General features: G+C 38.9%; 1 protein-coding gene across 1 annotated transcript in view; it reads right to left on the bottom strand.

Moving 5' to 3' along the window:
• Nucleotides 1-14,313, bottom strand: part of LOC116895947 (25-hydroxycholesterol 7-alpha-hydroxylase) — a 108,442-nt gene extending 94,129 nt beyond the window's left edge. Inside the window, exon 1 of the mRNA XM_032897007.1 lies at nucleotides 14,168-14,313. Within this exon, the coding sequence (XP_032752898.1) occupies nucleotides 14,168-14,313 (146 nt within the window). The remainder of the gene's footprint in view (nucleotides 1-14,167) is intronic.
• Nucleotides 14,314-15,040: the final 727 nt, after the last annotated feature.

Raw genomic sequence — 15,040 nt, 5'->3', positions numbered from 1 at the left:
AGGAAGGCTAGCACCTGGTGCTAGAACCCAGGTAACCTGTCTTCTGCTGCTTATCTGCCAATAGATAAACAGGACTTGTGACCTTGTAAGAACAATACTGGGGTTTCATTCAGCTTCCAAGCAGGGAAGAGACATCAAAAGAATGTGTACCAGACACACTCCTGTACATATGCACATACATGCACATGTGCACATGCATGCACACCGTGCAGTTTTTGTAATCACTACAACTGACCCTGATAAAGTGACAATGTCACTTTGCAATATCCCATTGGTCTTTCCTTTAGCCAGCATTGAGCAATTTTGACATCAGCCCTTTCAGCCACATTCTCACAGAAACCAGCTGCCTCAAAGAGTTCTGTGACCAGGACAGGTTGCTTACCTCTAGAAGGTTAAAGTATTTAAAAGATAACAACCACATCTGGCTTAGAGAGAAAAAAAAAACACGTTTGACAATAGTCCCACTGCAGTGTATGTACAGTCTGCAGTAAGTGCCATCTAGGACTATGAAATTAGGGCAAGATCACCGAGCCTTCCTGGAAGGAGAACTGAATGCATTTTCTTTCCTACTTATAAAAAGATGTTTATTACCTATAAGTGCACAGAGATGTGGGCCTCATGGCCACCGGTGATTGGTGATAAGCCCCTTTTCCTCATTTACATTGATAGCCAGCATTAGTGAAGATATACGCATTTCATTTCATGGTTCAGAAAGAACAAAGTATATGTATATGTGATAGCAGTGGGTGGTTAATGAAATGGTCTGACAAACATAAGCTAATACATAATCATACCAGAATGTGACTGCAACACCTGTTCTTGCTTCACAGACTTCCAATTCTTAAGAAAAAGTTACCACTCACAAGAAGTGAAGCCACTCCTATTTAGACATCAATATGCTCCAAGGAAATTTTAGTCGCTGTTTTTGGTGGTGGTGTTGCAATCACTAAAGGGTGGTTATTCTAATGATATCAAATCTCTTTTGCTTCTGTCCTAAGAGTAATGAAAACTTCACACATGCATGAAGCTCCAGTAATTATTTTAAACTGCCTTCTGTTGTCCCCCTGAGGAACACGGTGGTATTTGTTTGATGCAGTTTAATTAGTGTCAGGGTAATTAATGCTATGCTATCTACATGAGATCAAAACCCTTTCTTTGTAACATTCTGGTAACTCAGAACTAAGAAAAAGAAGCGTTTTGAAAATGTGGCATGGTGTTAACCTGAGATCACTGGTGAACCGAATGGCTCATCTCTTACTCCCAGCTTCACCCAAATGCCAAATCCAGTCTCTCCCAGGATAAGATCGGGCCTGTAACACATTGCAACTACTCTGCCAGGCATAAGATTCGGTGGCTGCTATGGAATTAAATTCTTTTTTATGGGCATAATCAAATTAACCAAAGCATTCACAGTCACCAGGCACCTTTTGCAATAGTTTAATCTTTTAATAATGAAATAGTAAACTTCTGCACTGACAGAGAACTGGAGTCCCCTGTAAGCAGGGTGTCACTTCGCCATGTGCTGATATATTTTTTCAAATAAAGGAATCATTTGGTTTAATGAATGAATGTGACTCTGCTTAAATGCCTGAATAAAATTTGCATTTAATTGTAGGTATAGATAGTCTCTCTGTTTGACAATAATGTTAAGAGAGGGGAGGGGGAGAACAGAGATAGGAAAGGAGAGAAGTTAAACACACAAAAATTCCAGACACATACATAACATGCTCTGCCATAAATCCCTTTTAACTGTTTCTTTGGTAATAAGCAACGGCAGCATAAATCTCCCAACACGCAAACTCAAGCTGATCACAGGCTTAAGGAAATAGCTCCAGTTATCTTGACTGGATAAATTATTATACCCTAAAAAGGTTATTCCAGTTTCTAATAAAGCACTGGAGCTAACAAACAAAAATAAAAAGACTAAGCATTCTCTTATTTTGTAAAGGGAGAAATTACACGGTGCAGGGGATCAACACAAGGACATTGCATTTATTTCAAATCTCAAAACTGCACTGTGTAATGTGCACTTTGGAAGAAGGCTAGTGCTTTAACACGAGGAGGGCCAGCAGTAGACTATTAGTATTTTTATAGTAAGGGGAGGGCTAATGGCAGATATTGAAAAAATAAACGTGACTGTCTGGAAGTCAAGCCAAGCGGATTTTCGTCCGTTGCAAAAGTACACGGGACAAAAATAAGCTGTGTATAGCACAAGACATGAGTAGACAACAAGCAGTACCACTAAGGATTAAATGCTCAGCCGGCCATTGTTGTGGAATTGTGTCTGTATCCATCAGTGGTGGAAATTAAAGCTAATGTTATAAAAATGAAATCTCACTAGGAATTTTTACCTAAGCTGCTGGCAGGTGATCCCCTCACAGGGCTGGTGCTGAAGGTATCTCCTTTTGATCATTCATTGTGAAATGCCTTTTGGGATCAGCTGATTAGCCAGATACGTTTTTTCCCATCTTTGCTTCTGCTTTCTATGAGTTAGTTGTTTATCAATTAAGGTGATAAATACCAGTGAGTCTAGTTACAGCAGAAATACAGTAATGTACCCTCTAGGAGCCCTGCAGTAAGAGCTGTGTGCAAAGTTCAACAACTGTGAAGGAACTATTAAGGAGGACATACACACAAGTGACCTTGACTGACACGCGCACTTCATTCCTGCAATAAACAGCAGTGGTGCTGATAACTGCTCATTGGCGCAGAGAGTAATTACCTATCTGTCAGCGTTGCTGGTGTGTGCGAAATAGTATAAATGAAACATACATAATGTGTGGCAATAATATCGGGCATGCAGAACCTAATGTATTATCATCATTCTCAGGACCCAGGTTTATGTGGCTGCCACCACTGAGTAAATGCCTCCTAGCCATGATAATTTCATTCTAATCTCTCTTCCATATTATAATTTTCATTGCTAAAAGATACTAAGGAGCAATACGTTTCAATCAAGGCTAAATAGAACACGACCTGTAACTAGCTATTTTATACACCTATATTTTTTTCTTTCAAAAATTTTAGTCAATTTATGAAGAGACGGGAATAAGCTATAAATTTCTGTGGTGACAATCCCTGTCTGTGCCAATGTCACCGTGTCTAGAGATGGGGTGGAGGAGGCCCAGAGAACGGTCAGCAGCTTTACCTCCTATTTTTCCAATAATAACAACAAAAACATCCATCTTTTACACTGAAACAGAAGGTTAGACTGCATTTTGAACAAAATAGCATCCATTGGAAATGAGAGAGAGAGAGAGAGAGAGAGAGAGAGAGAGAGAGAGAGAGAGAGAGAAACAACCCCGCTTCTAAGATGAATTATCTTCATTCACTTGAGTCCTGTACAGCACAAGAGAAGCACAGGCACCTGAACAGGCACACATTCTGCTCTGATAAAGCTCTCCAGCTCATGTGGAGTAGTTTTTTTTTCTCCTGTGAAATCCTGTTTTTAACACGAAGTAAAAGGAATCAACAATACACAGGTAGCCAAGAGGCCACAGTAACTGGCACCTCTCTGCTAGATAGTCGCTTCCTAGACACCTGGAAACATAGTATGACAAACTAGATACAGAAGCAGCTGCTAGGTGACCAGCTTTATCCAAAAAGTGTGTAAACAATTCTAGTGAGCACTGGCATCATTTTACCTGATCTAGTTCTTCTCTTTAGATGAGAAGAACATATTTTGGAGACTGTAAGTAATCATGAGTAACTATTGCAAAGTCTAGTTCCTCAGAGGGGGAAAGGGTTTTATTGATTGATTAGCATCGCCTTTCAAAAAATTAAGGAGTGAATGATAAATGAGCATTGTTACAGTGACCTTTTCAATTGCTGTGCTTTTGTTTGCTGATTTCTCAAAGTGATAAAATTGTGAGCAATATGTGACCTGGAGATTCACCAAATCAAACACACGCTCAAGGTTTTGTAGTGTTCTTCTTCACGTATCAGAAGCTTCTCTTTCTATATATCTGAGCAGGAGGAAAAGTAGTAAATAACCAATAGTAAGCTGCATAGAGATGTGATTTGTTATATCTCAAAGACATACTTCTATTTGAAAGAAGAAATCCTCAGGTCTTTTTTAACATTAAGAAATAAAACCTATTCAAGTTTGTCACATCCTGACATTAAACACCTTATCTACTTGACTGTGTCAGAGCCACCTGATTGTCTTGCCACAGTGATCTGGAAAAAAAATTTAGCCAAGTTGTAAGTCATTCAACCAAAGCTATCATTTCAGCATATTCATTGAACTGATATATTAATAATGCCTACAAACTACAGAGATCATTCTCACTTACTTCAGTGACTTCCATTTGATCCACTGAAAAAAGCCTGGACTTTTTTTATTTACAGCTTAATCTAGTTACAAAAGCTTCTTAGGATTCCAAGTAGTAAGATCAGGAGGGTCCCAGCATTACACCACCAAAGTATCTTATTCAGTCCTTGCACTTAAGAAAACACAATATCTCAACCTCTTGAAGCTGTGAAGATCTAATCCCCTATCTTCAAGTATTCCAAACTACAGTAATCACATCTTAATAAAGTCCCCAATCAAATTACATATTCATTTTATTCTAACATCTAGTTTATGTATCTATGCCATAAAACCTCTAGTTAAATGATCTCTCTCTCTCTCTCTCTCTCTCTCTCTCTCTCTCTCTCTGTGTGTGTGTGTGTGTGTGTGTGTGTGTGTGTGTGTGTGTGTGTGTGTGTGTTCAACTATTTAGGACTTTATATGACCATTAAGCAACTTGCATTTGAATGACTGAAACATTTTTCTCCAAGCCCTTACCAGTAATTAAATATCACACAGGTCGATGGTTCACAACCTAGGAATTGGACAGAAAGCTAGGGAACCCTAACTCATATCCAACTCCTACAGAAGGACAAGCAACCATCCTCCAGCTGAGAAGCACTACATAGACAATGCGTTTAGGGGACTATATGTTACTGCTTTGGTGTATGATGTTGGTAAAAGCAGCAAGAACCAGGGTGTGACTCTAACCAAGTAAGTGAAAAATCTGTGTGACAAGAACTTTAAGTCTCTGAAGAAAGAAATTGAAGAAGATCTCAGAAGATGGAAAATTCTCCCATGCTCTCATTGGCAGGATTAATATAGTAAAAATGGCCATCTTGCCAAAAGTAACCTACAGATTCAATGTAGTCACCATCAGAATTCCCACTCAATTCCTTATGAAGTTAAAAAGACCAATTTGCAAATTCATTTGTAATAACCAAAAACCCAGAATAACAAAAACTATTCTCAACAATAAAAAACTTCTGGTGGAGTTATCATCCCTGACCTCAAGCTGTAGGCTAATGCTATTATGCCAGTGAAGGCAGAGAAGTTAGAACAAGGCCATGATAGGACAGGAAAAGAATAAGGCAGGGACAAGGTTTTTGGAAGGCAAGAGAGAAGGAGAAGAAAGAATCAAGATGGAGACAGGGAAGGATGACTCAGATCCGGGTGGTCTTGAATTGTCAAGGTAGCTGGGATGGATTTCTGTAGGCAACTTTATTTTACCTAGTTGGGAGGTTTATATCCTTATCAATTGGTTGTAAGTTTATTGTGTGGATGTATTTCAGATTGAGAATTTCACATATAAATCTGATCGTGGGGTTACAGTTTGATGAGTCTTGATTTTCCTGGGTAGTTGGAAGTTTATACTTCAAACTACCAGGGGGCGGATGCTGAGAGTGTGGGCAGAGTCCATGGCAGGGAGCTGTGATAGGCCAGGTGCTCCTGGACTTTAAGCGCCATGATTTTACCAGGTAGCTGGAACCAGAGAATCTCTGGCTAAGAGAGAGCCACCAGGAGAGATAAATCAGCAATAGCTCCAATGGCCTGCTGGAGTCAGAACTATCACAGAACCAGACTACAGGGTATGTGCAAGAACTGGTTCACCACTGTTTTATTTTTACCACACAATGTTGCTAGAAGCAGCAAGAACCAGGGGAGACTGGTGTGACTCTAACCAAGCAAGCAAAAAATCTGTGTGACAAGAACCTCACGTCCTGAAGACAGAAATTCATTTGGAATAACCAAAATCTCAGAATAGTGAAAAATATTCTAAGAACTTCTGGGGGAATCACCATTCCTGACCTCAAGCTATATTACAGAGCAATAGTGATAAAAAATGCATGGTATTGGTACAGAGACAGGTAGGTAGATCAATGGAATAGAATTGAAGACCCAGAAATTAACCCACACACCTATGGTCACTTTATCTTGGTCAAAGGAGCTCAAACCATCCAGTGGGAAATAGACAACATTTTCAACAAATGGTACTGGGTCAACTAGAAGTCAGCATGTAGTCAGCAAATCTAACCATTCTTATTGCCTTGTACAAAGCTCAAGTCCAAGTGGTTCAAGGACCTCCATATAAAACCAGATACACTGAAATTAAAAGAAGAGAAAGTGGAAAAGAGCCCCCAACACATGGGCACAGGTGAAAATTTCCTGAACAGAACACTAATGGTTTATGCCTTAAGATCAACAATGGACAAATGGGACTTCATAAAATTGCAAAGCTTCTGTAAAGCAAAGGACACTGTCAATAGGAAGAAACATCAACCAACAGATTGGGGAAAGATCTTTACCAATCCTACATCCAATAGAGGTCTAATATCCAATATATACAAAGAACTCAAGAAGTTAGACTCCAAAAGCCAAATAACTCTATTAAAAATGGGGTACAGAGCTAAACAAAGAATTCTCAACTGAGGAATACCTAACGACTGAGAACCACCTAAGCAAATGTTCAACATCCACAGGTATCAGGGAAATGCAAATCAAAACAACCCTGAGATTCCACCTCCCACCAGATCAAAAATTCACATAACAACAGACACTGGTGAGAATGTGAAGAAAGAGAAACACTCCTCTGTTGCTTGTGGGGTTTCAAGCTCCACTCTGAAAATCAGTCTGGAGGTTCCTCACAAAGTTGGAAATAGTTCTACCTGAGGATTCAGCTATATCACTCCAGGGCATATACCCAACAGATGCCCCAACATATAACAAAGACACATGCTCCACTATGTTCATAGCAGCCTTATTTATAATAGCCAGAAGCTGGAAAGAACCCAGAGGAATGGATACAGAAAATGTGGTACATTTATACAATAGAGTACTACTCAGCTATTAAAAACAATGTCTTCAAGAAATTCTTAGGCAAATGGGTGGAATTAGAAAATATTGTCCTGAGTGAGGTAACCCAGTCACAAAAGAACACACATGGTATGCATTTACTGATAAGTGGGTATTAGCACAAAAGCTAGGAATACCCAAGATACAATTTACAGACAACATGAAGCTCAAGAAGAAGGAAGACCAAAGTGTGAATGCTTCACTCCTTCTTAAAAGGGCGAACAAAATAGTCATAGGAGGAAACAATGTGGGGAGCAGAGACTGAAGGGAAGGCCATCCAGAAACTGCCCTGCCTGGGGATCCCATATACAGATACCAAACCCAGACACTACCACAGATGCCAAGAAGTGCTCGCTGACATGAACCTGATATAGCTGTCTCTTGAGAGGCTCTGTCAGAGCCTGAAAAATATAGATGTGGATGCTCACAGCCAACCATTGGACTAAGCACTGGGTCCCCAATGGAGGAGTTAGAGAAAGGACTAAAGGAGCTGAAGGGGTTTGCAACCCCATAGGAAGAACACTACTATCAACCCACTAGACCTCCCAGAGATCCCAGGGACTAAACCACCAACCAAAGAGTACACATGGAGAGATCAATGGCTCCAACTGCATATGTAGTAGAGGATGGCCTTGTCGGACATCAGTAGGAGAAGAGGCCCTTGGTCCTGTGAAGTCTTGATGCCCCAATGTAGGGGAATGCCAGGGCATGGAGGAAGAAGTGGGTGGGTAGGTGGGGGAGTACCTTCATAGAAGCAGGGAGATGGGGATGGGATAGGGGATTTCTGGAGGAGAAACTGGGAGAAGGGATAACATTTAAAATGTAAATAAATAAAATATTCAATAAAACAGTTGGGAAATGATACCTTCAAGGATTTCTCAAATGTTACAAGAATATTTATATGGTTTCTGATTAAAGCTCACATTGTTGACTGCTTACTCACATACCGGAGCACTGTTATTGTGATTTTTTCAAATGCTCTCTCGGCACCTAAAATATCACTTTTTGTAATGAATAAATGAAGGTAATCAACTAGTGAGTAACATTAATAGTATTTTCCAGATAAGATTATATATTTATTCCATATATCCTATAATTCTCTCTCTCTCTCTCTCTCTCTCTCTCTATATATATATATATATATATATATATATATATATATATGTCCATGCCAAAAAATTGTCAAAATGCTAGAAACAAAACACCTCTTTAACATAAAATGTTATAAGATATTTTGAGGAAAGAGTTAAACTTATTTAGAATTGATGGTTTTACAGCTAAATATACTTTTAAACTAGAAATTAACTTTTAATATATGGCTTGGTGAAATAAGAGTGAGATATGTAAAGCATAGTTGCCTTTGGTGTAGGCAATATACTTGATTAATTTGGAACAATTTAACAGTGAAAGATTAATTAAGAATTTCATCCAGTACAGGCCATCTTTCTTTTCCAATTACATCCTTTTAGAGCCATCATAACTGTTTTAATAATTGCACAGAAAATGCTAGAAAGTATCAAGATAATACAGCAATTCTTTCAGAATTGCCAATGTCAGGAACATAGCATTTTAATATTTTAAGAACTTAACTTTGAGATGTGTAGATGAACTCTGTATTTAACAACATCTTACTATAACCAAGCAGGTCTACACCGAGCCTGATATTTTTATTTACACAAGCTCACTTTTATTATGTACTTAAGATATTTTGCTGAAAAACATGAAAACAAAATTAATTACCTAGTCTTTAGCACTTACGAAACTTACCAGAGTTAAAATGGAGCCACTTATGTCAACCCTAACAAAAAACAAAAAATAAAAGCAAAAAACAACCCTCACAACAACAAAAAAAATCACAAGTAAATACCTGAAACACCGTGACAGAGGGTTTCCATGAATGGCAGGACTAGCAATGGTCTCGGATACAATCTCTGTATACAGAGACTAACCAAGTCTCATACTGAATGCTACACCAGGGACAACTCCCCCATGCACGTTTGCTGAATCCTGAACAGACATTACCTTTGTTATTGATCTTTGTAGTCATGATTTCAAACTGTCTTGTATGACCCTTGTTAGCACATGCTTACAGTACTGAGCCATTCACAAATAGATATTCTTGGGAAATTCCCTCTGACTGTTTACTGATGGCTGGGTTATTTTTAAATAAAGATTCTGTGAAATATGCTTCAAAGCTAATAGATCATGTTAATCTGTAACATTTGGCTTAATTAAGAAAAATTTGGGGGTGTGGGTGAAGCTGAAGTTAGGGTTCATGCTAAAGGTAAATATAAAATCTTGGTTAAATGTGCTGAGTGCAAATTATACTAAAGAAAAATTTATAGTTTAGTTCCTTTGCTATACTCCAGGAAGCTACTCTCAAAAGCACCATTTTCTCCACACTTGAGGTGTTATTTATAATTTAAGCATATGCTCCCTCATATTCTGGACCTTGGAAATCAGGTCCCTAGTTGTAAAATTCACTGTCAAAAGTTTAAAAAGTAATCTTTCACTCCTTGTCTGACTTCTCACATGAGAGCTGTAGCTCACAATTGTGGCTGCTTCAAGACTGAAGAAAGAAACAAATGTCCTCATATTGCTTCCAGTAGCAATGAATAAGATCTACTACATCAGAACTAGAATAACAGTACAATAACAACAAGGTTGTTTTAATAAAGAGTCTAACCTGTATCACCATGCATCACCATCAACAACATGAAACCTGAGTTCATGTTCTGAAGGTGTTTACACTAGGTCATGGTTTTCTTCTGAATTTCAACCATTAGATAACAACAGCTCTCACAAGATCAAAGATCACAAGGAGAACCAAAATAACTAACTGTTAGTGGGAAAAATTTCTTACAGAGAAACTTATATTGATATTAGAAGAAGAAATAGAATTATGATTGAAATTGAGTGATACGTCTGCCAATGCCCTTTCTTAGCTTATAGAACTAAGATTTGTAATAGAAAACTTTAATAGCTCAGCTTTAAATAATAACACATTTGTGGTGGTTTAAATGAAAAATTTCCCTACAGGTTCATATATTTGACTATTTGGTCCCCAGTTGGTGGAACTGTTTGAAAAGGATTGGTAGGTGTGGCCTTTTAAGAAGAGGTATGTCACTGGAGGTGAGCTTTGAGGTTGTTCCCTCCATGCTTATGGATAAAAATGTGATGTCTCAGTTACTGCATCAGCACTATGCCTGCTTGCCTCTTGCCATGCTCCCCACTATGATGGTCATAAACTCTAACCCTCTTGAATATTGATCCCTAAATTCTTATATATGTCCCCCAATCATGGTATCTTATCACAGCAATAGAAATCTAACTAAGACAACATTAGTATGAGTTTGAAATCATGAATTGGTATCTGTGGTGGCTATTCCTGGTTGTCAACTTGATTACAGCTGGAATGAACTTGAATTCAGAATTGGAGGGCACACCTGTGATCCAGATCTTGAGGCTGGAAGACTTAAGTTTCTAACCTGGATCTTGGCATGGAGATCTTGAGGTATAGTGGCCACAAAAAGCTTAGGCCCAGGCAAGGTAGTATATACCATTAATCACAGGACACTAAGGCAATAAAACCTCTGAGTTCCAGATGATCCTGGGATAAAGCAAGTCACAGATGCAGGCATGGTCATATACACCTTAATCTACTGGAGGCCTAAATTAGAAGAAGGAAGATTCATTTTTCTTCAACTGCTTGCACTTACTTGCCAGCACATCTGTTGGAACTTATATCCAACATGTACAAAAGACCAGTTTAAACAACTAGCCTAATGGGACTGAACAACTACTAGATTCTTGGACTTCGCATTCACGGCTGCCTATTGCTGGGTTAGTTGGACTACAGACTGTAAATCATCACAATAAATTCCCTTAATATATACATTCCATAAGTTCTGTAATTTTAGAGAACCCTGACTAATATAGTATCAGATTCCTGATCATTTGAATTCATCATTTATACCCTATAAAGTTCTCTCTGTTAGCCATCAAGTGATGTACAATGAGTACAATATAGTGTCAGGAGAGTTGCAATATAATAAAATAATGGTTCCTTTGCAAAGCTTCCATGAAAGAAAGGAAAAATAATAATATATATAGACAAAGTCAAAAGGGCCAAATTATTTTGAGATTATTGTAAACCATTAAAATGATACCTTTACCCTGATAATAACAAGCTTAGCTAGACTATCGAAAACAACCCTACTACAAGTTGACATTTGATGCTGTAATAAGGATTTTTCCTTTCTTGCATGTGGCTATAAGAATGTGACTATGTAATTATGTCATTTAAATTATGCACTACTTTTATGAATTAATGTTCTATTAGAAATTCATACTTTTTAAATAAGAAATATTTTCTTTATTGTTGAAGATACTTAAGATAGTCTTTATTATTGAAGGTGCATATCTATATACTACATCCAACATATTAGTTTGCTTTCTGTTGATTAATAAAATATTGTTACCCAAATCAAAGCAACTTAAATAACAGTATATTTGGCTTCTAGTTCATAAGGCCAGAGAAAGCAAGACATGATAATTGGAGAATGAAACTGAATCTGAAAGATCACATTATTAAACATAAGTAAGAAAAGATGCACATAACCCTCCAGAGATTTGAAGCCTCAAATAAGATTTGAGTGGGAGTGGGGAGGCCTGGAAGGGTGGAGGTGGAGTGGGAACATCCTCTTGGAGATGGGGGAGGAGGAATGGGATGAGAAACTTTTGGAGGTGGGTAACGACTGGACTGTAAAAAAAAGATTAAAGATAATTAGAAGAAGAGGAAGAGGAGGAGGAGGAGAAGGAGGAGGAAGAAAAGAGAAAGAGGAGGAGGAGGAGGAGGAGACCAGCATCATTGAAGTGAAATTTTCTGGAGAGTGTTTTCTGAGAGCACAAAGAAGCTGTGTTCCAGAGATAGCCAAGGTTGTATCTCCAGCTACAGTTGTTCTTAGAAACACCCAGATGGTACTGGCTTTGAAGACATGAAGGGGTCATGAAGAACAGCTGAGGCTTGGCACTGTGAGAGGCCCTGGAAGGCCATTGGTAAAGGTGCAGCTTTAGTTGTAGTTAACAGTCCTGGACTGAAAGGGTCATGCAAAAAATTTGAGGTTTAAAATAATAATAATAACACTAATAATAATGATGATGATGATGATGATGATGATGATAGTAGTAGTAATAAACCTTAAAGTAAAAGGAGTGAACTAGAAGTGAAGTGTGGCCATAAATTGTCAAAGCCTTCCTCCAGTGATGTGATCTGTTTCCTCTAGAAAGGCTCCACCCCCAAAAGACTCAACCTCCTCAAATAGCCTCACTAACCCAGGACCAATTGTTCAAATGCATAAGACTATGACAAACATTTTCCTTTCAATGCACCACATACTACAAGCATCCAGATGCTATTCAGTGTTAAAACACCAAAATTAGTAGTATAAATCTCAGTGATACATTTTTACTAAATTACAGTAAAAATATTTTGTCCTCCAATGAAGCCTGGAGCCATACGCCTGCCACACATAATTGGTCTCTTTCTCCTCTGTCCATCCCTTATCGTTCCACAGAAGGAATGTGTGATAATCTCCTCACAACTTTGGTGATCATTTATATTTGTTAGGACAATTACTAATTTATTTGCAGAAACTTACTGAATATATTATTATGCACCTATAGTGAATGGCCATAGCATTAACTCAGTAAGTTTTATCAGTGGTTAAAACAAATACTCAGTAAAAAATCAATATGGAAAGAAAAGTACTTTTAAAAATGTAGGTAAAGCTTGGGAATATGTTTTAATTGCTATAAATATATATCACATTTTTATTATAATACATAATACATAAAGGTCACTATAAAATGATAGACTCTTACTATCACATTTAAAACTATTTAAATTAACAGAGGAGCACACTAGGAGGAAATATTTAATTTCTAGTAGTTTATAACAGGAAAACACCTTAAAGAACAAATCTGCATAAACTTTTCTGCCATTGTCAAACAAAGCACTTTCTCCACCATTATTACAAGCTGCACACACAGAGGTGAGTACATTGCAGAGGCCTCCTTTCTGCTTTATTCTGTTAGGAAGGTAAAGTACTTAGGTGGATGAGTGAAGGCTAAGGAGGTGAGGACCCATTTTCATAGTACTCAAAGTTTTCTCTACCACAGGACAATAGTAGAGAGGCTGCCAGTCACCATCTTTTCTATCAGCTCAGCACAGAGATCTCTAGAACATTTGGGTTAACAACCACAGCAAACCAGGCCTCTCAGTCCACACAACTCACTCTGCTGGAAAGGATCTTATAGCACGTACTACTTGACGTTGTTCCTAGCTGCTGGCCCCTCTGTCTGGGACTAGTTAGTCACTGTTGTTCCCTACCACAGCACCAGAGAGAAGGCAAGAGGTGGAAGAAGAGCTATCTGGTCAGCATTGGTTTTGCCATCTTTCTTTCTGAAATGAGATCCTATCTTAGAGAAGGAAATCAAGGCTTTCAGAAAAATATTCCTCCAGCCACAGATAGCTACAGTGAGACCTGTCAGTGTAAGATACAGCTCTCACCTCAAAGGGAATAAGAAACAGCTTACTCAGGAGCCAAATAGGAGTCTCCATGGCCCATCACACAGATTCAAATTCTTCCAATTACATGTTCTAATGTGGTAACAGTTTAATGAAACTTTAACAATAACTGAACAATCACAGTCTCAAGCCATTTTTCAAATATATTGGTGGAGCTATCAGGCATATAGATTTCAACAAAGTGGGTATATCTCTTTTATAGGCTTTAGACACTACTTGAATATATTCTTAGTTTTTTGGTTGGTGGACAATGGTGGTCTATTAAATTAATACATTCCAAGACAGTTCACCTGTTAGTCAGAAGATGCTAGGTAGACACAGAGATCAAGGAAAAGTGACTATTAAAAGGGCTAAAGTTAGTAAGAGATAAATTGTAACTAGACTCCAGACACACAATGTTTTAGCTCTGCTGTGCTGGGACTTCTGTCACTTACGTAGCCTTACACAAGGTCCGGTGAAAGCTGAGATTCCTCATGGTAGCTTTTGTCCCAACCCAGTGTATCTCTGCCCTCAGCTTGAATTCTTCATTGTGTTTCAGTAAGACAGTGACGCACTGCAGAGACATTCTTGAAAGCGACATTCTAAATTCTAAATGTTCTTCGAATAAGCTTTTCCTTTTAGAAAACTACTTAGATATTGGATCTGAAAATGTTAAACAAGTCTTTCTCGGAAGGCTATCTATTCAGTCACCAAATCAACAATGCTAATTGCAATTTACAATGTGCAATGTAGCATGTGCTAATTGCCTTATTGTAACACCTTCAATACAGCAGATTAAGAATTATTTCTGTCAGAGGCGGCGCAGATCTTCGTGGTCGCTGCCACCGCGGAGAGCCCGTGGGCAGAACCCCTCGAGCGAACTCGAGCCTCGGGGCCACAGGTAAGACTAACTTATCTGCTGCAAGTGACTTGCCTGGTGGAATCGGGACAAACAGAGGCAGAATCCTCTAGGACCAGGCAAGTCCTGTGTTTACCTGAAGTCCCACACCATGATCCGGGCCCGCAGCAGCCTCTGCCCCAGAACCCGTGGAGAGATACCTTACCGCCTGGTCAGGTGGGCACTCCTGAGGCTGCAGAGCGGTAGAGACCACCAACACTGCCCACCCCTGCCCACATCCCTGACCCAAGAGGAAACTGTACAAGGCCTCTGGGTTCCTGTGGGGGAGGGCCCAGGAGCAGCAGGAGCCCTGCCTGAGACACCACCGGAACCTGAAGGAAACAGACCGGATAAACAGTTCTCTGCACCCAAATCCCATGGGAGGGAGAGCTAAACCTTCAGAGAGGCAGACACGCCATGTAAACCAGAA

This window comes from Rattus rattus, chromosome 3, assembly GCF_011064425.1.
Source record: "Rattus rattus isolate New Zealand chromosome 3, Rrattus_CSIRO_v1, whole genome shotgun sequence".
NCBI lineage: Eukaryota > Metazoa > Chordata > Mammalia > Rodentia > Muridae > Rattus > Rattus rattus.
The sequence above is the reverse complement of the archived record's forward strand: the minus strand, read 5'-3'. Positions and strand labels throughout refer to the sequence as shown.